Source organism: Vitis vinifera, chromosome 11 (assembly GCF_030704535.1).
Source record: "Vitis vinifera cultivar Pinot Noir 40024 chromosome 11, ASM3070453v1".
In the NCBI taxonomy this organism is placed as follows: Eukaryota; Viridiplantae; Streptophyta; class Magnoliopsida; order Vitales; family Vitaceae; genus Vitis; species Vitis vinifera.
In genome coordinates, this window is record NC_081815.1 from 2,681,496 (window position 1) to 2,706,117 (window position 24,622).

At 33.8% G+C, this 24,622-nt stretch overlaps 2 protein-coding genes across 2 annotated transcripts; one reads left to right on the forward strand and one right to left on the reverse strand.

Moving 5' to 3' along the window:
- Nucleotides 1-1,024: 1,024 nt before the first annotated feature.
- Nucleotides 1,025-6,576, reverse strand: LOC100267936 (protein unc-13 homolog). The gene is made up of 5 exons (XM_002280489.4): nt 5,856-6,576; nt 4,477-5,343; nt 3,353-3,808; nt 2,588-2,777; nt 1,025-2,505 (listed from the first exon to the last, which is right to left on the reverse strand). Exons 1-5 carry the CDS (start codon nt 6,336-6,338, stop codon nt 1,574-1,576), a joined length of 2,928 nt encoding a protein of 975 aa, XP_002280525.1. The 5' UTR covers nt 6,339-6,576; the 3' UTR covers nt 1,025-1,573.
- Nucleotides 6,577-15,467: 8,891 nt separating this feature from the next.
- Nucleotides 15,468-19,987, forward strand: LOC100262789 (pentatricopeptide repeat-containing protein At2g22070). Its single transcript, XM_002280502.5, has 2 exons — nt 15,468-16,040; nt 17,465-19,987. The coding sequence occupies exons 1-2, from the start codon at nt 15,666-15,668 to the stop codon at nt 19,175-19,177; spliced, it is 2,088 nt and encodes a 695-aa protein (XP_002280538.2). The 5' UTR covers nt 15,468-15,665; the 3' UTR covers nt 19,178-19,987.
- The last annotated feature ends 4,635 nt before the right edge of the window (nt 19,988-24,622 follow it).

Below are 24,622 nucleotides of genomic sequence, written 5' to 3' on the forward strand. Positions count from 1 at the left end.
CTCATCATTTTTCGCAGATTCTTGAGATATGGGCTCTTTGGCCTTTTACAAAAGTTGACAGACATTCTAGATTCTATTTGTCTTTTGAGCTGAGCATATCTTTGCAGTTAGAACCTAAAATCCAATCCAATATATTATATCATGATGGTGATGCCATATAGCCTATACATTTTTAGTTATAACATAAAGTACTTTCCAATAGTGTGCATTTTCAAAATTTATTGAGTCTCCAACAGTGCGCAGAGGAAGCACATACAGCAGATTCAGTGACAGAAGAGGTAGGACTTAGGAGAGTGCCTGATTCTGTTCTCCCTACCCATCAAGAAAATAATTTAATCCTCAACTCCGTTGAGGAATTGTGCATGATAGACGGAGTGTTGGAGAGCTTGGAAGAGTCGAAGTGATTTTAGGACTAACACTTGGCAAGCCATTTTTTATGATCTCACAATTTTTGTTTAGATAATAGTATTAAATTTTTTTACTAAAAGTGCTATTCAAGGTATCATTTGGCCTTAATCCAAAGCACTAATTCGTTCTCTTAAAAGTAATTTCTACAGCAATTTTATCGTGGTCAATCCCAAACGGGCCTTTATTATGATTTCTATATCCATATCCTCTCTTTCATTATATTTCTCTATTCAATTTCTTCCTTTCATTTTCCCTCTCATGTGGGATGGGTAAACTTTGCACTTTCTGAAGTCATCTTTAATGTCTGAACTGAGTGGTATCCTCCTTAAGTATTTTCTACTAACTCAGAATGACCTCAGTGACAAAAGCCAACCACTTGAAGTAGAGGTATAAAAGTAAATTGCATTCACAGCTGATTTTGTCCCCTATTTTCAATCAAGTCACAGCTAACAATTTTATATATAGCATTCAAATTGCATTCCACTCCACAGACTATACAACATTCAGATGCAAAATTGTCTTCTTACCCTTCCAGAAAGCCTATATCAACCCAATCATTCAAAACTAGGGCATAGAATTGCCAAAAGTACAGAAACAGAATGCCACCTTATGAATCTCCACTGTAAAATTATCAATCCTTTCTCATGTCATTCAACATTGTTTTCACAATTTTCTCACTTTCATACAAGGAGTATATATTAAAAAAACAAAAAAACCGAAAAATAAGTTATATAGCCAACAAAAGGACTTTACCCAGTTGGACGAACATTTGTGAATGAGATTGATGGACAGGGTTTCTACTGGATATGAGGTAGTTGGCTGAAGAAGAGAAAAAATGATCACTGATGTCTGCACACTTTCCTTGAGCATAGAAACTCCCAAGCTTTATTAATCTTCCAAACCATCGATCAAATACACTATTCTGAGTGAGACAGTGGAGAGGGCATCTCAGCAAAAAGAATCCAACAGTAAATTTTACTATACAGGAGCAATATTTTATTCCTAAAGGTGACGAGCTTTGATCTTGAAGCCCAAATTAATATATATATACTAGGAGCTTCTGGCTTCTCCCGGGTGTAATAAAAAGTGAGCTACAAAATGACCCAGAGCAGTTCCCACCTAAGAATTACCTTCATCTGGTCATTTTCTTGACACCTCATAATTGTTACAGTTTCTTAGGCAGGTTGTAATTTTTCTTAAGAAACTTTGCAGCCATGTCATCATGCCGATAACACAAAACTCTCAAGACTGTGTTGGGTTCAGTTGGGTTCCATTGACCAGAAGTTGGAGGCAATGGAAGCCTGGATTTAGCAGAAGAGCCATAGGTCTCCAGACTTACACTTCTGAATCGCCCAATTAGGCTCTCAGTATCGCTATGGAAAAGGAGAAGGATACTTTTTACAATGGTTGAATGTTTATCTATTAATTCAGTTGGAAGTCCATCCCCATTGGCCCAGAATAGCTCCATAAGAAACTTGAAATCCTCCTCTATTATTTCAGAATCTTGCAATGTGAATGCACGAGAAGGGCCTCCAGCAAGCAAAACCAACAAGAACCCATCAAAAGAAGCTCTCATTATGTCAGTAATAACACGTGTTCTGACTCTGTCATGAACTGTGGTTGAGACAATCTCCAAAATTTGCTCAAGCTCCTGAAGCAAAGGCTCAATTCTAGAAGATGAAACTTCTCCCACATATAAACCATCCCAAAAAACATGACTCAAATCATGGAAGATAACTTTGTAAGCAGTTGCCTCACATAGCTGTTGGATCCCTTCCAGACAAGCAGCTGCTGAAAGCTCAAATCTTTTTCCCAATCCATCTGCATTATCCTCCACATGAGTGGATTCACAATTCCTTAGATGTGTAACTATCCTCTTCTCCAAAACTTGCAACTCTTTTCGAATATGCTGCAAAGTATTAATACGGACACATAGCTGTGGAATCGCAAAGGAACCATCCCCATTCGTAGTCCCGACCTGGGCTTTCCTCCTCTGAGCTATATGTGGCTTTTCCTTCTTTTTAAATGCACCAAATTTTGATCCTGTTGAACATCTGGTTAAAGCAGGCAGGGTGGGAATGAAGGTACTTCGGGTCCCTGCAGATCACAAAAGATAAAAAGTACCATTAAAGAGATTAGAACTTCAAACTAAAATGCATGAAGGTTATGCAACACTTACCGCAGCCAGATTTTGCCTTGGATATATATTGTTGAAGACATCTGTCAAGACCAGTCAATAAGTCAGGAAGCAGAACTGGATGAATTTGTATTGGCAACAGAAAGAATGCTTCCACTGTTTCATCTATGATTCGAAGAACTTCAACAGCAGAGGGAGCAAAACGCTCTTTGTTCGCCTGAGGGTTCCATACCTAGAGAGAAGATGTAAGGTTAGGTCATGGAAAACTAGTAATCAACAAGTTTCACCAAATGAGATCAAATGGAAAATGATAAATAATGTGTTCGATAACTTTATTTCCAGATGGATGAAGCCAAGATTGCAGGTTTCTATAATTTTTTTTTGCAGTTTAGCTACAGGCCCAGCAGATTTTTCCCATTGCACATTTGGGTCCTCATCAAAAATTTTGAAGGTATAATATCTTTATCCAAACTGCATGTTTATTTCTTTTCTTTTATGGACCTCCTTATGCTTGACATTATGCATGATGTGATTGAATAGAACCTGGAATAAGTTAGATTCTCATAGCATGGCAAGGGATAGCATAAAACTATATAAGGGAATGTGTAGTCATGCTAACAGAATCAGGTCAATATATGGGCAGATTTTTTGAATCTCAAACGATATCAATCCAAAATGAACCTGGATAAGGATCAGCAAGCGTAGGCTGGATCCAGAAGTCAATCTACTACAACAGGACAGACACAGTCTAAGGCCAGGGTGGGGGTGGGACCACATGGTGGTTGGAAGGAAAGAAACATCACATACCTCTTGTTGCAGATTCCTGTCAACCCATTCTTTCAGTATGTCCAATCTCGTTCTTATCCATGACTTAACCAGCTTGGCAACTACAGCTTCAGCTTCATAAGGAGGCATCGCCTGTATAATTGACTTTCCACCATCCTCGCTCTCCACTGAATCTGCAACTGCAATCAGCACAAGATCTTTCTCCAATTTGTCAGCAGATTTCAACACTTGCAAAGCATCAGGTGTCAACTCACTGATGCTCGAAACAAATTGCTTCAGCTCATTCCCATAGCAAGCATGAAGAGTGGCCACAGCTACACCTGCTGCAAGAGGGTGCCATTTCTTCAGTATTGGACTAAACATCCCTTTCTCATTAAAAGCCAGTTCGCTAATGTCTTGTGCAAGGATGGAAAGGACAGGAAGAGAATTTTTCCGATTTTTAGATAACTGCCTCATTGAGTCCACCTTCTCCATTCTCTGTGTTAAGGCACGTAAAACAAAACCTTGAGTAATATGTTTAATAGGAAATCAGCAAGTGAGCTTGGTTAAAATAAATAAATAAATATAACAAGAATTAGAGAAAAAGTTCAATTAGAAAATTTACATGACCCAATGTCCATCATCCTGAAACATACCCTGTGGACGCATATAGGACATATTAGCCATCTGTATTGCAGCCACAGTGACCAATTCAGAGTTCAGAAAAATTATGGAATGGAGAATGATACAAGATTTAGGAATTAGAAAAATATCTTGTACGGGTCCTTTAATAGAAATTAAGGAATAGCTCAGGGAGAAGAGCAAGGATGAAAAGGATTGCCTTCTCAAAGAAGCAGGATAGAATTTCACTGATTGTAGATAATATGCAAAAAAGGGACTAATTGTGTAATAAAAGAAATTGTACATGATTCAAGAATTTTGGAGAATGTCAAAACCAATAAGCTCTAAATTGGAAAGATCAAAACCTCAAATCTTCAGTTTTCAGCATTGAATCAAAAACATGTTCACCAAAGTACTTAAGGCCATTGGGCTGGTAATAGAAGTACACTATATATATTTCAGGATCATTAGGACAGTGGACCTTTTGTTCCATCTCATAATACCTCTTTCATAAAGGGAGATATGCTGGAAAGGTGAACATTTACCTGAGCAAAAGCAGCACGTAGTGATGACCTGATATATGTGTCAACCCTGTCACGAGCCACATCAACCTCTTTCCTCTTTCTACGATACTCATGAGAGATATCTTCAACCAATATCTTGGCTGCTGTTACCCCCAGAGAAACAACAATTTGCATTAAATCAATATCACCATTGCAGAAAGTATCATGGTATGTGAGAAGCCTTTTCTCTGCCCAAACCAATATTGAGCTCAATGTAGAACTCAAGGCCTTCAAGTAAACAGGATCCTTTGTTGCCTTTGCATCTTTTTCAACTTCCATCAACAGATTATTTACTGCAAACAGCAGGTCATTTTCCACTTGGCTGGTTGCAATATAGCGGTGAAATAAGACCCATGCAAAACAAAGATTATGCAGCATCTGGTTCATTCCAAGGATCACCCAAGTCTTTTTTATGAGTTCCAAAACATCATCAACCTCTTCAATAATAGATGTTTCATCATTAATGTCAAAACAAGCTTCTAGAAGCATTTGGTATATTCGGAGATTCAAAGGAGACCCATCTGCCCAGTGGCATGTCTCTGAAGCATGCCCATCAAACGATCTGCATGCAAGAGACATCACAGCATTCCGGAGAACTTGCATTGACTCACTGTTCTTTCCGGTTTCTATGGGCTTCTCTAAGGCCCCACGAATAATCTGACGAAGCCGTTGTGAAGCAGTGTCTGTTTTATCTAGTGGCAGGTAAGGATGCAGGACAAGTCCTGCTTCCAGAACCTTGAGATTTCTTTTCTGCCAGGCTTCATATTCTGGCTGCTTCGGAAAATCTGATGACTTGAACTGCTGTAATAGCTCTAGTGGCAGAACTATGGATTCTATTCGTCTTCCAAGCTGATATAAGCAAACAAACACAAGCACATTGATTGAGCATACTGAAATTTATATGCCTGTGAAACTACTCTCCCAGAAGAACAGTTTAGATATTAAAATATTATTCAACTCGATGAAACAGGACATAACAGTATATACAAAATCGAAACAAAAAAATGTCACAAAATTAATGCAAAAAAAAAGAAGAAGAGAGAGAATAATAATTTGTCATCCTCGGACACCAAAATTTGGCCAAATGTAATAAGAAAAAAAGGCATTTAATGCAAATAAGAAAAGAAAGCATATGCTCTGTTTGGTTGCTGAGAAATCGGTGGAAAAGAACATTTTTTATATGGGATGGTTTTAAGTTCGCTGAGAAGATGTGAAATTTGAAGCTTAACTAGAATTATGTAGCTAAATAAAGTCGAAATTTTCTTTCCCCCTCCTTTCCCAAATTTCTCAGCAACCAAACAAAACCTAAATTCCTAATTTAGTAACCTAAACTTCAAAATTTTCCAGAGCAGAGTTCACACCTGCCCCGCAGCGATCCTCAACAAGCCTCTCCTAATCCTCGAATCGGTCTGCTCCGAGACCCTCATCTGAAGCCTCATCAACTCCCCAACCGTCACCGGCTTCTTCGACTTCGCCTGAGCCGCGGAGCTCTCCTTGGCCGCACCCCTCTTCGACGACGAATTCAGCCCCAACGCCTTCTTCACCTTGCTCGCCGCCGTCGAAGTCAACGACCTTTGCAAAGACGGCGGTGCCCCCGAGAACGACGATGCCCGCTCCGTCTTCTCCGACTGCGAGATGTAAGTCAAGGGCTTCCCTCCAGAGCTCCGGCCGGCCCCGACAAAGATCACGTACGCCGTTTCCCGAAGATCCGAATCCGAAAGAGAATTACCCACCTCACCAAACGGGTTAGGGAACTCCATAGCGGCGGCGCCATCCACCATTATCATTGTTGTGTGTCTCTTGGACTCCCCAACACCCCTCTCCCTAAAAATATTATTAGCCATTATCGTTACAGACCAAACCCAAACCCAAAACCAAACCAAAACCAAAACCAAAACCTACTTTTTGTGTTTCTCTTAATTCCCCGAAAAAGCAAGAGCGAAAAAGGGGGTGGTGGTGTGGAGTATTATTCTTGCTTGACTTTCAAGGAATTCATGTTCGCAGACAACACAGAATGAGAGAGAAAAGTTCAAAAGTTCAAAGTGTTAGATATTGGATTAAGATGTGAGAAACGCGGTTTCACGCGGCCCCCCTCTGCGCGTGTTCCCCCTCCGCTATTAGGTACGTGGAAGATGTTATGCCATTTTCTCTCACTTTCTCTTTCTCTTTCTCCACACCCTCCACCCACTTTCATGGAAACACAATCCAATTGGAATTTTTTGTTTGTTCATAATTTAAGGGGAGAAGTTGTAAAATTTCTTGTTTTTAATTTAATTTAAATTATTAAATATGTTAAGTTTGTATATCATGATTTAAAATTAAAAATATTTTTTTATAAATAAATTTTAATAGATAATATGACATAATAATTTAAATATAATTTATATTTGATGTTATTAAGTTTTACCAAATGTATTTTTACATAAACCCTATACACTTTTTTTAAAAAAAATTTTTGAAAATTTTAAATATTTATTATTATTATTATTAGTGCGAATCAAGAATCAGTTAAATAAATTAAGATTAATTTTATTTGTCTCTCTTTAATTTTTGGTTAAATATATCTAACTCATAAGTTTGAAACTTTATCATACTCCTCTCTTATTTTGAGTAAGGGGGAGGTAGTTGAAAATCATACATGGAAAAATAAGAAAGATATTTGATAAAATTTAAAAAATATGGGACTAAATACATTAATACCAAATTACAAAGAGGTAAATGAAATTTATTCAATAAATTAAAATGGATGGTAAAAAACATGGTTTTAAAACCTGGATTAGACCAGGTCGACGGTCAAAAAACATGGTTTTAAAAATTGGACCAGATCGACAATCGGTTGATCACGGTTCCTGTCCAAATTGGTGAAATGGATTGTAATATGGTTGAATTAGAATCAGATATGGTGAATCGATGGTTCAACTGTGAGTTAGCCGATTCAACCATTTTTTTTTTTTTACAATGTCAAAACGATGTGGTTTACCTCTTCTTTCTTCCCAATTCCTCGCCCACCTAGGGCTGCGCCACCATCGCCCTCCCTCCCATTTTCTTTTCTAGTGATACTTCTTCCCTCTTATTTTTATTTTTATTTACCTTGTTCATTTTCATTATTATTTATTTTATTTTATATTTGTTATTTTTTGATTTTATGATTTTCAAACCTTGTGATTTTAATTTAAATATAATTTTTGATTTTAAAATAAGTTTTTGATTTAAAAATTCTAATTTTAAATTAAAATTCTGATTTTAGTTTTAATTTCTAATTTGAAACTAGTTTTCTCATTTTCAACTAATTTTATGATTTTCAAATAAAATTTTAAATTTTAAATTATATATAAATTATATTATTTTTATTTTTATAATTATTTTTAATTTTAATAATTTATAAATTATATATTTATGATATCACTAATTTGATTAGTTAATCGTGAAACAGTAATTTTTTGAAAAGATTGATAAAAAGTAAATTTATTAAAAAGGTTTGAAACAAGTAAACTATCTTTCAAAATGTAAAATTGTAAAAGTAGTTTTTAACGCGGTTGAAGAAGCGGTGTATTACAAGGGCTAGGGGTGCACGTGGGATTGGTGGCGCACAACAGGCATAATGCGGAGAGGGGCACGTGGCAAGTAGCAACATCCCCCACACTTTATTTATATTTGTGTTTCCTGGGACATCCCCGCTATTTCCGCCTCTGTTTTTTCTTCTTCCAATCCAAAGATACTGGGTCCACTCCATCTCCCCACACCAGGCCAGCCCAGTTTGAAACGTTGAAACTAAAAACAAATAAAGAAATCAATAATAAAGTTTATTTTGTGATGTAACATCTTAGAAAAGAAATAAATCAAAATCATAATAAAAATAAAATTTAAAATTTGATATTTATGCTAATAAATTTTAATTTCCATTTTTCTTCTAAAAAATAATCCAAACATATTAAAAAAATAAAAATAAAATTAATTTCTCATTCCCATTTAAATTTTAATTTATATATTCATTCTAAAAATATGATTCAAATTTCCCGATTAAATGGGCTTATAATGTAGGTGTAGCCGCCATGACCATAGCTTGTGGCATTTACAAATGTCATAAGAAGAAGAAGCCCACACCCAACAAGACTAATCAATGTGTTAATTATAATTTTGATTTTGTTGGTTGGAAAGAGTCAAGTAGAGGAAGGAGTTTGTGTAGAGTAATTGTATGGGAGAGAAGAATTCAAAGATTAGAAGAGCCTTCGATTGAAGTGTCAACAATTATGATAATAATAATAATAATAATAGAAGAAATATTGAACAAGAAAACAAAGAGAAAATAAAGTCAAAGCAGAAAGGGTCTTCGTCCAAATGATAGTGAGAAACGGTATAAGGATTGGGTGGTTGGGGGAGTGTTTGTTTTGGAGCTTCAAGGTGATTGTCATCCTTTCAACTCCATTGATGATTGAGAAAGAAGAAGGAAGAGAGGCAGCTGAGGGGTTTTTGAAGGCAGTTTGAAGCATTGATTGCGGAGAGAGGACACACCAGCAGGGCCCAGATTCACGGAAAATGTCAATATGAAATCACGATAGTTTAATAAATATATAAATATATTGAATCAATTATGAGTTTTTGATAACAAAATATAAATGAAAAAGATGAAGATATTATAAGGGGACTTGTATGTGATGTAAATGAACCAAATTTGGTATAAAATAATGAGACTTAAGTTGCGGGTACCATATGGAATTAGTAATGTGTCTTTTTTTGAGAGGTATCGAACGATCAAGGATGAAAATATCGATAATTATAAATATATCGATACTTTTATTTAACGGATATATTGACGGATATTTTTACATAAAATATCGGTGAACCTAAAATTGATAAAAATTATAGAAATATAAGAAAAAAGACTTAAAAATAAAATTAGAAATATAATAGATATTTTAAAATTGTTTTGTTCAATAAATTGATATATGTATAATATAATTTATCATATTTGATAATAATATTGTATGTGCTAATAAAAAAAATGAATTTTATAAGTATATATTTATTATTAAATTATATCAAATATTATTCATAATAATATTGTGATATTTGATTATAATATATTTAATTTTAAAATATATTTAATATTAAAATTATAATTCATTTAATTTAATTGTATTAAATGATATAAAATAAATGATGATATATGTATGATTTTAATACTTAATTAATATATTAATGATATTAGAAACACTATGAAGAAAATTATCACGAGAACTTTTATGTTTTTGGTATTCAAATATATGAAATTTTTTATTTAATTATAAAATAAATATAATTAATTTGTTCTTTAAAACATTTTTTAAAAATTATGTTTATATGATAAATTCGAGTATATATATGTTTATATATGAAGAGGCAAACTTGTTCTAGTGGTTGGCTCACTGTAGTCCTGCAACGGAAATTTGAAGCCATTTTTAAAAGTTTGACCGCATAGGTTTGTTGATCGCATTGATCCGTGTTTGATTGCCCAAAATATCGCAATATATTGACGATAAATTGATAAAATGCTAATAAATTCCAAGAAATAGGTGAAATTCATGAAACATTGATAAAATATCGTGGAACTGATATTTTCATTCCATATACCGTGTCGGGATGTTCCGATACTCGATATTTTAATCACTGTATATGACCTCAATTGTTGATTGGTAACAACTCAGAGTCAAAGAGGAGAGATTTAAAGTTTGTTTCATACTTTTAGAAAATATTTTTGTATAAAAACATTTTTGAAAATGAATAAAGTGTTTAACAAAATTTAGAAAACACTTTTAAAAATTAAAAAGTTACTTGTAATGCCTTCTAAAAAAGTACCTGTTAATTGATTCTCTTCAAAAGGTTTTTAGAGAAAATACCTCAACTAAAAACACTTCAAATAAAAATATTCTTACATTAAAATGAGCAAAAATGAATTTACGCCTTATTAGGGTCAATATAAGAAGGAATAGATTGAGAAATAACACATGTTCAATTTTAGGGGGAAGGTACTCTGTAACTTTGAGGAGGAACCAAGTAGAGCAATGTCCTCTCTAAATTTAAAACCAAATGCTATATTAGAAAATTGTTTTAAGAAGATTGTTGAGGGCTTGCGTTACCGGGACCACTGCAGATGCCAGATGGACGTGCCTTCTCAACTGAAGATGATACTTCCTTTATTTGACCTGCAAAAGATGTGCGGACAGGGGGTCCGGACACACCCTCCGATGGTTTTGTTAGCTTTCATCTCTAACATTTTAATATTCTCACTTGGGCCCTCCTTCTTTGGGAAAGAATGCTTACCTTCTTTTATTGTATGAGGGCCTTTTATAGTGTCAGGAGCTTTGTCCCCCTTTAATGGTGGGAAGACTTTTTGGCTTGTCATGATGATGCTAAGATGGCGGCAGGGCCATCATTATCCTGCAGGCGACTGTTAGAGATTATGGGAGGGATGACTTGTCGTCATCCTTGTCTTTTTGCTTTGTAGGCGGCGCGGTGCAGGTAGTGACAGGTTGCCTGAAGTGACCCAAGAGAGTCCCATCGAGCATGCTTTTACTAGTATGAATAATGATGGCCCACGAAACGCGGTCAAAACTTTTGTCTAAGACGCTAGCATTGGGTCCTGACAGGACGTTCGGACAAGGGAGTGTGGATAGCATGTCAGTCCCATGGTCATCCGGATGAAGAGTTGAGAGTGCCACGTGCCCTATGAGGAAAATCTTGACAGAGGGTTAGACGTGCCACGTGTCCAATGGAGGAGTGCTCTGTGAGGCTGCCACGTGTGCGCTTAGGGGTGGTCCCTACAAAAATGATTAAAAATCATGTATTGGTGAATGAAAAATTAAGCTTAAAGGGATAAGATAATTATTTTCAAAAAAGATATATTCTTTCTAAAAAAAGATGTGGACTCGGAAAACATATTCTTTCCAACAAATGTGTTTAGTGTTTAAAGACATATCATTTCCAATAAATATGTTTCCAACAAACATGTTTAGTGTTTTAAAGACACATCATTTCCTACAAATATGTCTAGTGTTTTAAAGACATAATACTTCCAATAACCATCACCTATGATTGTAAATAAGAATCCCTCTCTGACATTTAATTCATCCCATTGTTTGTCTACCATTTCTTTCCAAGTTATTATCAAGTATGGTATTCCATGTTTTATTCCAATTATTTCCGGGTGTGGAATTTCATTCTAAGTGTGCATTTTCAATACATTTAAGTTTTTGAAGAGAGTATAAAACATAGTTTGATTTACTATTTCCTGTTATTTGAAGTGAAATAATCAAAAAGTGAAAATCATATCTGTAAGTACTTAAGTGAGACAAATTCATCTTAAAAACATAAAGTCAATTCTAACCCCAATCAACCTTGTCTATGAGTTTAATTTCTATTTACTTATTTTATACACTTATTAGTTTATATATTTTCATTAATTTGCACAAGATTCAATATACAATTGATCAAATAATTTAATCCTTGATCTTGTTGATAAGTTTAATCCACTCATTATTAAATTAAATTAAACATTTTCCTAGTATTTTTCTTGAAATAAATTTCTTACTCACTCCATGTTACGAAATTTTCCTTTTTAGTATACTTTTCTCATTTCTCTATTATGTTTTTTCAAGCTAAATACCCACAAGTATCATTTGACATCATGAGAGATTACTCAAAGCTGTGATGTTCATTTCCATACTTTCTAATAGAGAGAAACAAAATAAGGAAGATAAAGAAAAATAAAAAACATTAAAAAAAAAAAGAAGATTTAAATAGTTGGTTTTCTTTACATGCTTTTGTTATAAAATAAATATAAAGATTAAAGAGAAGAAGTAGAAGAGAATAAAATGAGAAAATAACTTTTTTGTCCCTCTTTATTAACTCAAAAAACTTCATTTATAGACTAAAGGTAATACTAATATAGTGATGGTACAAACACGACAATAGTGGTGTCATCTATAAACTATCATAAATATTTATGACACTCTTCTTGGATGACAACCATTTTTTGAATAAGTTTCATTAAAACCTTATTAGGAAAACAAACTCTTTGGGAAAATCTTATTGAAGGAAAAATAATATATTATTTTTTTAATACTTTTGAACTATTACAATTGCCTTGTTAAAAATATTGCTAGTAAAAACTAGTGGAATAAAACTCGGACGAAGGGAAAAAGTGTATAGTGTATAGACATTTTTATTAATATGCTTGCCCTCATGTAGACATGATCATACTTTCTCTAGTAGCTTAACATGAAGATCTTTGAATCGATGCATTCCAATAGTATATATGAGCTTCTTAAGTGTTGTTGTTGACAATGCTTTTGTGAATAGTCTACTAAATTGTGTTTCATCATATTTACTCAACATTAATTTCATCACTCTTTTAGAGCTCATGGTGCAAAAAGAACTTAAGTCATATATGTTTAGTTTTATCACCCTGAATGTATCTTTCTTTATCATATGTAATGCTTGCAACCTTATCTTTGTGTAACATATTTAAATTGTCTTTGATTGAAGATAACTTGCGTGATTCTCAAATATTTTGGATTATAAATCTCAACCACACACATTTCCAACTTGCTTAATGAATTACAAGTAAGTTTTAATGATTTGAATAAGTAGTTACCATTGTTCGCTTCAATAACATCGATTTAGGAAGGTAACGAGCCAATAACTAATACTTACTCTTTTTCCTTGGACTCCAATATTTTCAAGTTGGTGCACTATATGTTACTTGTAACTTCACATAAATGATATATATGATCTTATACAATTTATCAAATGTATTAATGCATTAATTGTAATGAGATATAGTGCTTTTGGACCAAACAGTTCTTTATTATTTTATTTAAGATGAAATGAGTCTTTGTTCACTTCAAGTAAATGAACAACCATGGAGAACTTAGTGGATGTGATTTGTCTTTATAAAAATACTTCAAGACATTCTTTATATATGTTGATTGATAAACCAACACTCCATTTGGAAAGTACTCAATTTATAGTCGAGACAAAATTTGTTTTTCCAAGATCTTTTATTTCAAATTCCCTTTTTAGATATTTGTTTTTGTGAGTTCTTCAGAAGTCCCAATTGATTCAAATTGCCCACATATACTATTAATTTAGTTGCCAATTTCTTAATGAATATGCATGGACAAATGAGATTATAAACATACCTTTCTCTCAATAAATATTCATTGAGATAATTGTATCATATGCATTGGGATTGCTTAATCCATACAAAGATCATTGTAGCTCATTGAATACATGCCATGAGGTTTCAAACTATGTAATTTAGGCGTCTTACATCTTTAGGAATTTGTTTGTTTTAACCTTTTAAATCCTTTAGGGACTTTGTTGTTTTGTGTATTTGGAATCTTTCAAGCATTTTAGCATAACTTAACATTCATATAATTATATAATACATATTGATAGTTAGGAAATCTTATGCTATAATTTTTGCATTATCAATCTTAATAGTTAAGAACATGATTAATTAGTCATTACAAGAGTTGATATAAGGTTTATGTAGGAAACCTTATGCTATAATTTTTGCATTATCTTAAATACACTTTTGTATGATAACTCATTGGTATCCAACTATTTTTATGTCTTCAATTGTTAGACTTCAAGTCTATTTATATTCAACAAGCTTGATGTCTATGCCAGTCATAATTGTGTGATTGAAACTACATATAGAGTGCAAAATTGATCAACTACTAAAACTTTTTAGAATTGCACCATCGCTAGTTCATTTTGCATGACCATGCAAACTTGGCTTCCTCTTTGGGTTTTTTTTTTTTTTTTTGTGTAATTCACTTCAATTGCTTATATATTCCTTGTTTTAACTCCAATTTGTGAACTGTTTGAAGTGTTGAATTGTTGACTTCTTGATCTTCAAAGCCATATGTGGCTTGCCCTAAAAAGATCATGGAATTGCTCCAAAATTCACCTCAAATTTAGTATATATATATATATATATATATGTTGTTATTAGGTTTGAGTTCCAAATTTTATTTTGAGTTTAATTGCATTTGATTCAAATCTTCTTCTTCATAGTTGCTTGTCTTTTACCTCTCTCCATAACATTGATCTCATCTTTAATGCTCATAACTTTCTTGTTTTGCCATTGAATGGACCCTTATCATGCTTCACAAGTCCCGAATATTTTTTTAGACACAATTGACCCATCTCCTTTGATTAAAAAGGACTTTTGCACTTAGCATTTTTTTTAAATCTTTTAAACTTGAAATTACGCTTAAAATAGAAGTTAGATTCATAATTAGGGTATTAACATTAGATTAAGTTAAATTAAGTGATTCAAGCTTTTTAAAATGCATGAATCTTAATGTTTATGTGCCATTAGAACACATATTTTGGTTCTAATCATTTATATAACAAAATTAGAAATTGTCTCTATAACTCCTGGATACAGAATTGTTAATTAACAATTTTGCTTTACAAAATTTTTTGTTATGCAATAAAATTTTAGAAATTTTGTGCATAGCTTTTGGTTATGAGGCAATTGTCAATAAAAATTGTTTTCATAATTTCTGATTATGAGATAATAGAAATAAAAATCAGAATGATAAAAACAAATTATAATGAATACTACTTTTCGTATATCTTTCTAAATAAGAGTGTTTAAAGAAAATAAGATTACATATCACTTCAAATATAATCAAGAATTTCGGATAAACAAAAACTATTGTAATTGAATTTATCTCTCTTCGTCAATAGTGTCATGTTGATAATGTGTTATAAAATAAACATAAAGGCTAAAAAAGAAGAAGGAGAAGAGAATATATGGAGAAAATATCTTAGTTCTTCGATGTCTTTATTATCTCATAAAGTCTTATTTATACATCAATAATAATACCAATATGTTAGGAGTACAAACTTGATCGAATAGTGTTATCATCCACAAATTATCGAAAATGGTTTTTATATCATTCATTTTTCATATAATAATAAAAATATTTAAAAACACATAGATTTTAAATATTCCAATTATATTTTATTTTCTTCGGCCAAGCTCATTTTCAAATTTGATATTACTATCCATTTCCTGAAATTGAAATGGGAGTAAACTTTTACAGCACACTATTTTAGCGCCAAGTGACCAGACCAAAGCAACAGAAAACAGTAATTCAAAATTCGAAACCAAAATGAAGCCTACGCCTAGGCTTCGCGAGGCCATCGACGCGCTGTACAGTCGCGGCACTGCGAACTCCGAATCCTACACTCGTCTTCTGCTCCAATGTGTTAGATCAAACGACGTTGTTCAAGCCAAGAGACTCCAGACCCACATGGATCTTCATCTCTACCAACCCACCGACACCTTCCTTCAGAACCGCCTTCTTCACCTCTACGCTAAATCTGGGAACCTGTCCGATGCTCGAGACCTGTTCGATAAAATGTCTCGCAGAGATGTTTTCTCCTGGAATGCTATGCTTTCTGCTTACTCAAAGTCAGGCAATGTGGAGGATTTGCGGGCAGTGTTTGATCAAATGAGTGTTCATGATGCTGTTTCGTATAATACAGTAAGTATTTTGTAATGTTTTGGATTGAGTTATGGTTTTGATTTGCCTGTGATCTTAGTAATTAATGGTTATTGAGAGAGACATCAAGGCTGAGGGCCATAATATAACACTATCATATAAAATGAGGAGTTTACCGCCGATTGTCTGGCATCCTTGACGGTACATAAGTTTCTTTTATGAATAGAAATGCTATGAATTCAATGGCCTGTTTGGTGGTGAAATGAGGACTGTTTTCTGTTTAAAGAAGAAAGAATGAAAATGGAAGCCAGAACATGTTTGATAACATGTATTTGAAAACCTTTTCGGGAAATTTCATTGAAAAGTTTCATCCTTAGGAAATTTTATTTCTTTGTGTTTTCAAAATGCAAGCACCTAAAAATTTTAGAGTGGTTAAAAAATGAACATGTTTACTGTGTGCATTTTAAAAAACAAAAACAGTTCTAAAAAAAACATTGCAATTTTCCATATGAACTAAAATTTGGTGGGAAGTTTATGATTTTTTTACTTTACCAATTTTCTTTTATTTTAATGGTTTGCAATGAAAGGAAGTGAACTGTCTACCTTGCTTCTAATCATGTGGTAGCAAACATACGAGAAAATCAACTATTGACCAAAAGGGTTCTGGATCAGTGATAGACAATATTAATGAGAGTTTGTGTGATTATAGTGCAAAAGTAGGGCTTTTAATTTGTTGAAGTTAAGCTTTACCAATTAACTCAGAAAAATCCAGCCTGTACACTTTGTGTTCAAACTCATAGCTAGTTCAAAATTAAAAACTGATTTGAATATTAATATATTATCCAATTGGATATCCTTCACTGGGCCTTGTGTTCCATACTCAAACTAAAGACCAGATTTTCACTTCATATCTTACAACGACCGACTTGCTCCACCAAAGACTTGCTTGCTGAAAGCTACTCAATTTGCCTATTTTCAGACCAAACTCAGTGTTATACATAAGCAATTTAGATATTCATTTCAAACTCTTTCATGCTTATTCAAATTAGGATCTAAAAGTTGACTATCCAATGTTCTTACATAGATATGATTTCCATTTAGAAATGGCATGGATATATGACTTCTATTTAGAAATAAAGATGTTTTAGATAAAGTGTGGTTAGAAGCCAGTATATTTTGGGGTTTAATATTTTTTTTATTCATTTGTATTGGATGAAAGGAAAGGGATTGCAACAGTATATTCATAAGTGCCGTAAGGCAATACTATTAACCCTCCTCTTAAATGTATTACATAATAAATTTTAAAATGGTACAAAATTAGCTATACGCCAGTTTTAAGGGGATTTTTGTGATTATAGTGCAAAACATGGGCTTTTACTTACCCATGTTGATTTTGTTATCCTTATTCCTTAATCCAGAACCATTTGTGTATGAATTTTGATTGTAGTTCACCCCCTTCTCTCCAGGTAATTGCAGGTTTTTCTGGAAATGGCTGTTCAAGTCAGGCTCTGGAGTTTTTTGTTAGAATGCAGGAAGAAGGATTTGAGTCCACAGATTATACCCATGTGAGTGTGCTACATGCATGCTCACAGTTATTGGATATTAAGCGGGGAAAACAAATTCATGGTAGGATTGTTGCAACTAGTTTGGGGGAAAGCGTTTTTGTTTGGAATGCTTTAACCAATATGTATGCCAAGTGTGGTGCACTTGATCAGGCTAGGTGGTTGTTTGATCGAATGGTTAACAAGAATGTAGTATCATGGAATTCAATGATATCTGGTTATTTACAAAATGGGCAACCTGAGACATGCACCAAGTTGTTTTGTGAAATGCAGTCATCGGGTCTGATGCCTGACCAGGTTACAATTTCAAATATTCTCAGTGCCTACTTTCAATGTGGCTATATAGATGAAGCATGTAAGACTTTTAGAGAGATTAAAGAGAAGGATAAGGTTTGTTGGACAACAATGATGGTGGGTTGTGCGCAGAATGGAAAAGAAGAAGATGCTTTGCTGTTATTTAGAGAGATGCTATTGGAAAATGTCAGACCAGACAATTTTACCATATCAAGTGTGGTTAGTTCCTGTGCAAGACTAGCTTCTTTATGTCAAGGTCAGGCAGTTCATGGAAAAGCAGTTATTTTTGGCGTTGATCATGATTTGCTTGTGTCTAGTGCCCTTGTTGATATGTATTCCAAGTGTGGAGAAACTGCAGATGCTTGGATTGTGTTCAAAAGGATGTTAACTAGGAATGTGATTTCTTGGAATTCCATGATTTTGGGTTATGCACAAAATGGAAAGGATCTAGAGGCCTTGGCTCTTTATGAAGAAATGTTGCATGAAAACTTGAAGCCAGATAATATTACTTTTGTGGGTGTTTTGTCTGCTTGTATGCATGCTGGTTTAGTTGAACGTGGACAGGGATACTTTTATTCTATCAGCAAAATTCATGGGATGAACCCTACTTTTGATCATTATTCATGTATGATCAATCTCCTTGGTCGTGCAGGTTACATGGATAAAGCAGTAGATCTGATTAAAAGTATGACCTTTGAACCTAATTGCTTAATTTGGTCTACCCTTTTATCTGTTTGTAGAATTAACTGTGATGTCAACAATGGAGAGATGGCAGCAAGGCATCTCTTTGAATTAGACCCACACAATGCTGGACCGTATATTATGCTTTCTAACATTTACGCTGCTTGTGGGAGATGGAAAGATGTGGCAGCAGTAAGATCTCTCATGAAGAACAACAAAATTAAAAAATTTGCTGCCTATAGCTGGATTGAGATTGACAACCAGGTCCACAAGTTCGTAGCAGAAGATCGAACTCATTCTGAAACAGAACAAATTTATGAAGAGCTGAACAGACTAATAAAAAAGCTGCAGGAATCTGGATTTACACCTGATACTAACTTGGTTCTACATGATGTGGTAGAGGAGGAGAAGTTTGATTCCATCTGTTACCACAGTGAGAAACTTGCTCTTGCATTTTGGTTGATCAAAAAGCCTCATGGAAGGACACCCATAAGGATTATGAAGAACATTCGTGTTTGTGGTGACTGCCATGTGTTTATGAAGTTTGTATCTAAGATTATTAGGCGGCCGATAATCTTGAGAGATATAAACAGATTCCATCATTTTATCGAAGGGAGGTGCTCCTGCAAAGACAGTTGGTAATGAAGTATCTGGCAGAGAGGAAATGTTAGCATATCAGAAAAATCTTCATGGAAACTGCTGAAAAGAGAGAGATGGCAATATTCAGTCTCCAATAGGAGAAAGAGGAATTTCAGGCATTGCCTTAAGAGGAATTTCAGGATGGTGTTAATAAGTCTTCTGTGGATGGTTGAGGAGCCCGGATTTATAGAGTTGGAAGGAAAAATGAAATAAGAGCAGCAAAGATGTCCTCCTTGATTGCTGATGGTTGGAGTTTTCACTAAGACTCAAATATCTTAAAGCTCTCAGATGAGAAACACAGTAGCTGAATATGATAAGGTATCAAGTGCAAGTGGTTGTAACTGGATTTTGTTGGCTGTTGGTAACGCATGATACTTGAAGGGGGAGGAAACCCAGCGGAGATGATAACCATTATACTGCTGTCTCAGAGTTTTTTAAGATGGCCGGTATATTCATTTTTTTTCCTTGGATTTGGTCTGGTCTGGGGGATTGTTAAAATACCGAAAAGGAAAGCAATCCCATGAAGCACAAACTTAGTATTCAAGATCAGGAAATCCCAGCATATAACATCTTCCCAAGCTCTTCAGATGTTCGATCACTGAGGTTGAGCTTTGTCTCAATGCTATTCTCGAACTTGCTAAATTGTCAGTTGTAGTTCCTTTCCCATAAGTGTACTGAATTTAATCCACCAGTTTTGGTTCAAGATTTCCTTAATAGCACTTATTAATGTACATCTGGATCTGCATCTCTTTCCTGATCCTGGAATATGTCAATGAGTATGCAGAATATGGCTAGAAGGGCATATTAATGGCACCATCTGGTATGACAACTTCATACTTGGGGTATAATAATCACTGCAAAATCATTTTGAGGCACCATTGGATCTTTAACATAGCTAACATTTTCTTTATCACATGCAGTTCTGTCACTCTCTGAGGGTTTTGTGTGCTTTTGCTGCTTCTTCACTTTAAATATCCACTATGTGTGCTGGTGGTAACAAATAATTCTGAGGAGGGGGGATGTTTGGTGGATTAAAATAGGTGTTCCTTGTTGAAGATACAAGTTTTTCAGCGATTAAAATATCCTTTAATCAATATGCTTTCAAGATGAAGTCAATCCCACAATCAACATGCAATGTCCGTGAAAAACCACCTACAATGTTTTCCAGAAACTTTGCAGATGTAAAAATCACAAATCAACCAATTGCAGAGCAAATTTACTGATTCGAAGAGAACAAGGACGTGATTTTACCTAGACCGGATTCTAGCTCTCCCAGGGGTTTTACACAAGTCAACACCTACATTTGTCTTCGTGTCCACGATGCTCCTTAGTGGACTCCTCAACGATTTGAGGGGATGAATCAACCACCATGATCAATCTCAATCAAAGTAGAGGCCTTGAGAGTGTTGGGAATGCATAGAAAATAATGACAATGATATATTATAGGCAGAAGGTGTGTAAAAACTAAAAACACAATCAACAGGTGTATTTATAGCTGAAAAAACCGTAGTGGGTCAGGCCATGATAGTTAGGTGGAAATAATTAAAAAAAAAAAAAACCTAATTGCTCAAAATTTACCACAAGTGTTTGTGTGCTCTCATAGGGCGCTTGAATTCTCTTGCAGGTGCTGAAGCGCTCCTCTTAAAATTTTGTATTTTTTCTGTTATACTCAAAACCCACTCAAGGCTATTACAGTCATTTTACACCTCAAAACCGAAGGTTTAAAGTGAAAACAATACAAATATTCATCTTGTAACTGAAAATGATCAATTACTAAATTTTTGTTCAAAGTAATAAAATAAATGAATTCTAAAATATCCAGATATCAACTTTAAAAACTAACAAGTTGATAAGAGGACCATAAGGTCAACTATTATAACTCATTGACTAGAGTCATATAATATCAACTATTATAACTCTTTGATTGGGACAGATATGTCAACAATTATAACTCGTTGACTAAAACCATAAAAATCAGAGTTAAACACTTCATTTCATTAATTCAAACTTACAAAACAAAATATCAATCTTCACAATTTTCATTTTTCATAAACAAAGGAAATGCCCAAATAATTTTTTCATACAAAACATATATTTGATCTATGTATAGAAATAAAAATAATATTTTTACACATTTTAAAATATAATATAAAAAAAAAAACTTATTTCCTTTTACAAAATCTGTATTAATTTCCCTTACCTTGATGAAACACTCAATAATCTTGAAAAATTTACTCCTCACCTAACATAATGTCATACACACGCCATTTATTATTGATTAGTTATCTAGAGATATAAATTTGATAATCCTAACAATATTTTATATAGTTCTCAGTAATTCTAATTAATTTCTATGTTAACATTATTACAAATAATATTACTCTCAACTTCTTAAACAATAATAAATTAATTTAATAAATTTCCAAGTTTTTATAAAATTCATGTTTCTCCCTAATTTTATCTTAACTAATTATTTCTTTATATACTTAAATTAAATTAAAGCTGGTACAAAAACTATTATTATTATTATTAATCCCAATATCCTCACTTACTTGACAAACTACTCTTTAACAATTCTAATAACCCCACCAACTCCACTCATTATTATTATTATTATTATTTTAATTTATTCCACTACCACTCTTTCAGCCTTTCACCGTCAGATTGATGTTTTATTTTTTATTTTATTTTATTTTCACTCAACAATAAACAATCTCATATTCGTTTTCTTCTTTTTTTTTTTTTGTTGAAATTGTCACCCAACATTCCACCTCAAATTCCAAAATCCAGCAACCCCACAATTCTTTTTATTATTATTATTATTATTATTATTATTATTATTATTATTATTATTTTCTTTTTCTAATCTAAAGTCTCCACAAACTATTTATTTATTCATTTTATAAATCTAAAATTTATTTTCTTTCACTAATTTTTTCATTTATTTACTTTCTATTCAATTAAAATTTTCCTATTTTCATCAATAAATTAATTTGCATTCATAAATTTCCAATCTTTTGGTCTAAAAAAATTAAATAAACAAACTCTAATTTAAATTGAGATTTCTAAAGTATTCAAATCTAATTAATGAATATAAAATACTAATAATTAAAATCTTACTTGAAAAGTTCATCTTTAAACCCTAAACGTCCAAACCTTCAACTTTATACTTTTTTACATTTATGATCTTCGTGTAAAAGAGTTTTTTGAATAAAGAAAATAGAAAAAATTGAATTTATACGTAAGGCTTTTAAAAGCAAAAAGACTTTTCCACCCTTATTAGATTAATTAATTTAATTAATAAAATTTTAAATTACTATTTTACCCCTAAATTGGGTTTGGGTATTACATTCTGGATTCAAATTCTGGTCTATTATACGATTTAGCTCATAATACACCTAAGCATACCTTTCTTCACAAAACATACTCAACCACACTTACCTAAATGGTCCTTTGTATTTAATTGGCATTGATCTTGTGTCTTTAAGGCCAATGTAAAAACCCAAGATGTGCATAGAGTCAATCCAAGGATGTTTGGTACAAAATTGCCAACCTAGACTAACTAGACTAACTTTAACAATTTGTACTACAAACTAGGGTGGGTTTACAGTTTTGGATTTTGGTTTCCATGGACAAAATACAAGGTCTAGTGTAGTCTCGGTTGTTGCTAAAATAGCTTCATTTTTTCCCTTTATATGTTTCTCTTCCTTTTGAGGAATTTATGATATTTTAACTAATTAGGAAACATGCATGAATTTGGTAAGAGAAGATACTTTTTACGATGATGCCTATTCTCCCCTACACACAGCTCAGATTCTTCCAATTCCTTCTGATGTATGTTACATATGTACAATGTGGAGGACCATTTCAAATTATTGGCCATTTCCATTTACACGAAAGCTTGGAATTTAGTGGTAGCTTTTGATTGGTATAGGTACCAGGTTCCAATATGGAGGTGTCCTGTGCATTGTGGTAACATTGTAGAATGTTTTGGCTCTAGGGGAGAGCATCCCAGAATCCCTGTGAATGAATGGGCCTAATGCAGAGCTAACAGAGTTCTTAGTACAAATGGAAGCTACAGGCCAAAGAGGACTACCGTTGCTCCCGGTCCATGGACTTGACAGCCTGTGGGTCTAGCTCATTAGATCTCGCAAGGCTTGGTTTCTAGCTTGTTGACCCAGAGGGCCATTAAGGTGCTCTCCTCCCACTCAAGTAGGTCATGGCGTAGACAATGAAATTAGGCCCTTACTAGAATCATAACATGCTCTGTTTTGCTGTTTTGTCAAATTTTCTCTTCAAGAAGAACATGGTAGCACTACTACTTGTTCAAGCCCCATACCCCTACTGCGCAATATTCCAACTTCCTCAAAATTGTATTCAATTATCTGCTGATTTAGCCACAAGAAGTTAGAAAACTGACTCTACAATGAATTAATTCGTAACTCACATGGAGGATTGGTTCTAAGGTGGGTAATTGGGGTTTGGTTGAATAAGAACTTATTCTCACCAAGCCTACTTCAGGAATGAGTTGTTGGCCAGAAGATTTCCAGCTTGAGGAGAATTTTCTCAAGTTACAGGGTTAGGTGATGCACCCATCTTTGATCCCAACCCACTTATATTAGTCAGAACTCTACTCCAACAACAATGTACTGCCAAGGAGTCCTATGCACAAAACCCATTTTCCAAAGCTTTGTGTTCACAGGCTTGTGAGCACCAGAGGGTGCAATTACCTGAAAACTGGCTAGAAAGTATAAGTGCAGTAACCACATGCCACTGTTGGGAGGACATGAAATAAACAATGTCATGTACAATGATGTTGATGGTTTTAACTAGATTTCACACTCCTTTGTCATGGCTCCAGGTCTCCTTGATAATTCACATTGATAGCCTCATCCTGTCCTCTTCCAGGTACAGAACATAGGCTAGAATGCCCGGCATTTTTATATAATTCACAGTATAATCCAGCACTAATCCTCCCCTTCATGTTTTTGTCAGGACTTTTACTCAGAAACTGCCAAATACACAACTCATTAGGTTGTGTCTAATCATTCTATAAATAATAATTGCTTTGTAGACTGTCCAAGGTTTGCTTAAGGCTTCTTCAATGAGAGTGTCTCTTGATGTCCCTTGAATCATTGTGTGCAGCTCACTTGGCCATGTTACCATGTGCTTTCCCTGAATCACCTCCCAAAGTCTTGTCCAAGAATTTCCACAGTTAAGTTTTAATTTGGAGAAGGTGCATGAACATATGTAGAAAAGTTGGAGCCTATCATCAGTTCATCACCTACCCACAATCCTTGCCTTTTCTTACTGATGCAATAATCGACACATGATTAAACTTTAGGAGGCATGAACAGAAGACAACATAGGTACAAAAGTGGAATCATGGGCCACAAGAATATGAAAAAAAATGAAAACACACATTCACACACAGGATCTAGATGGAAA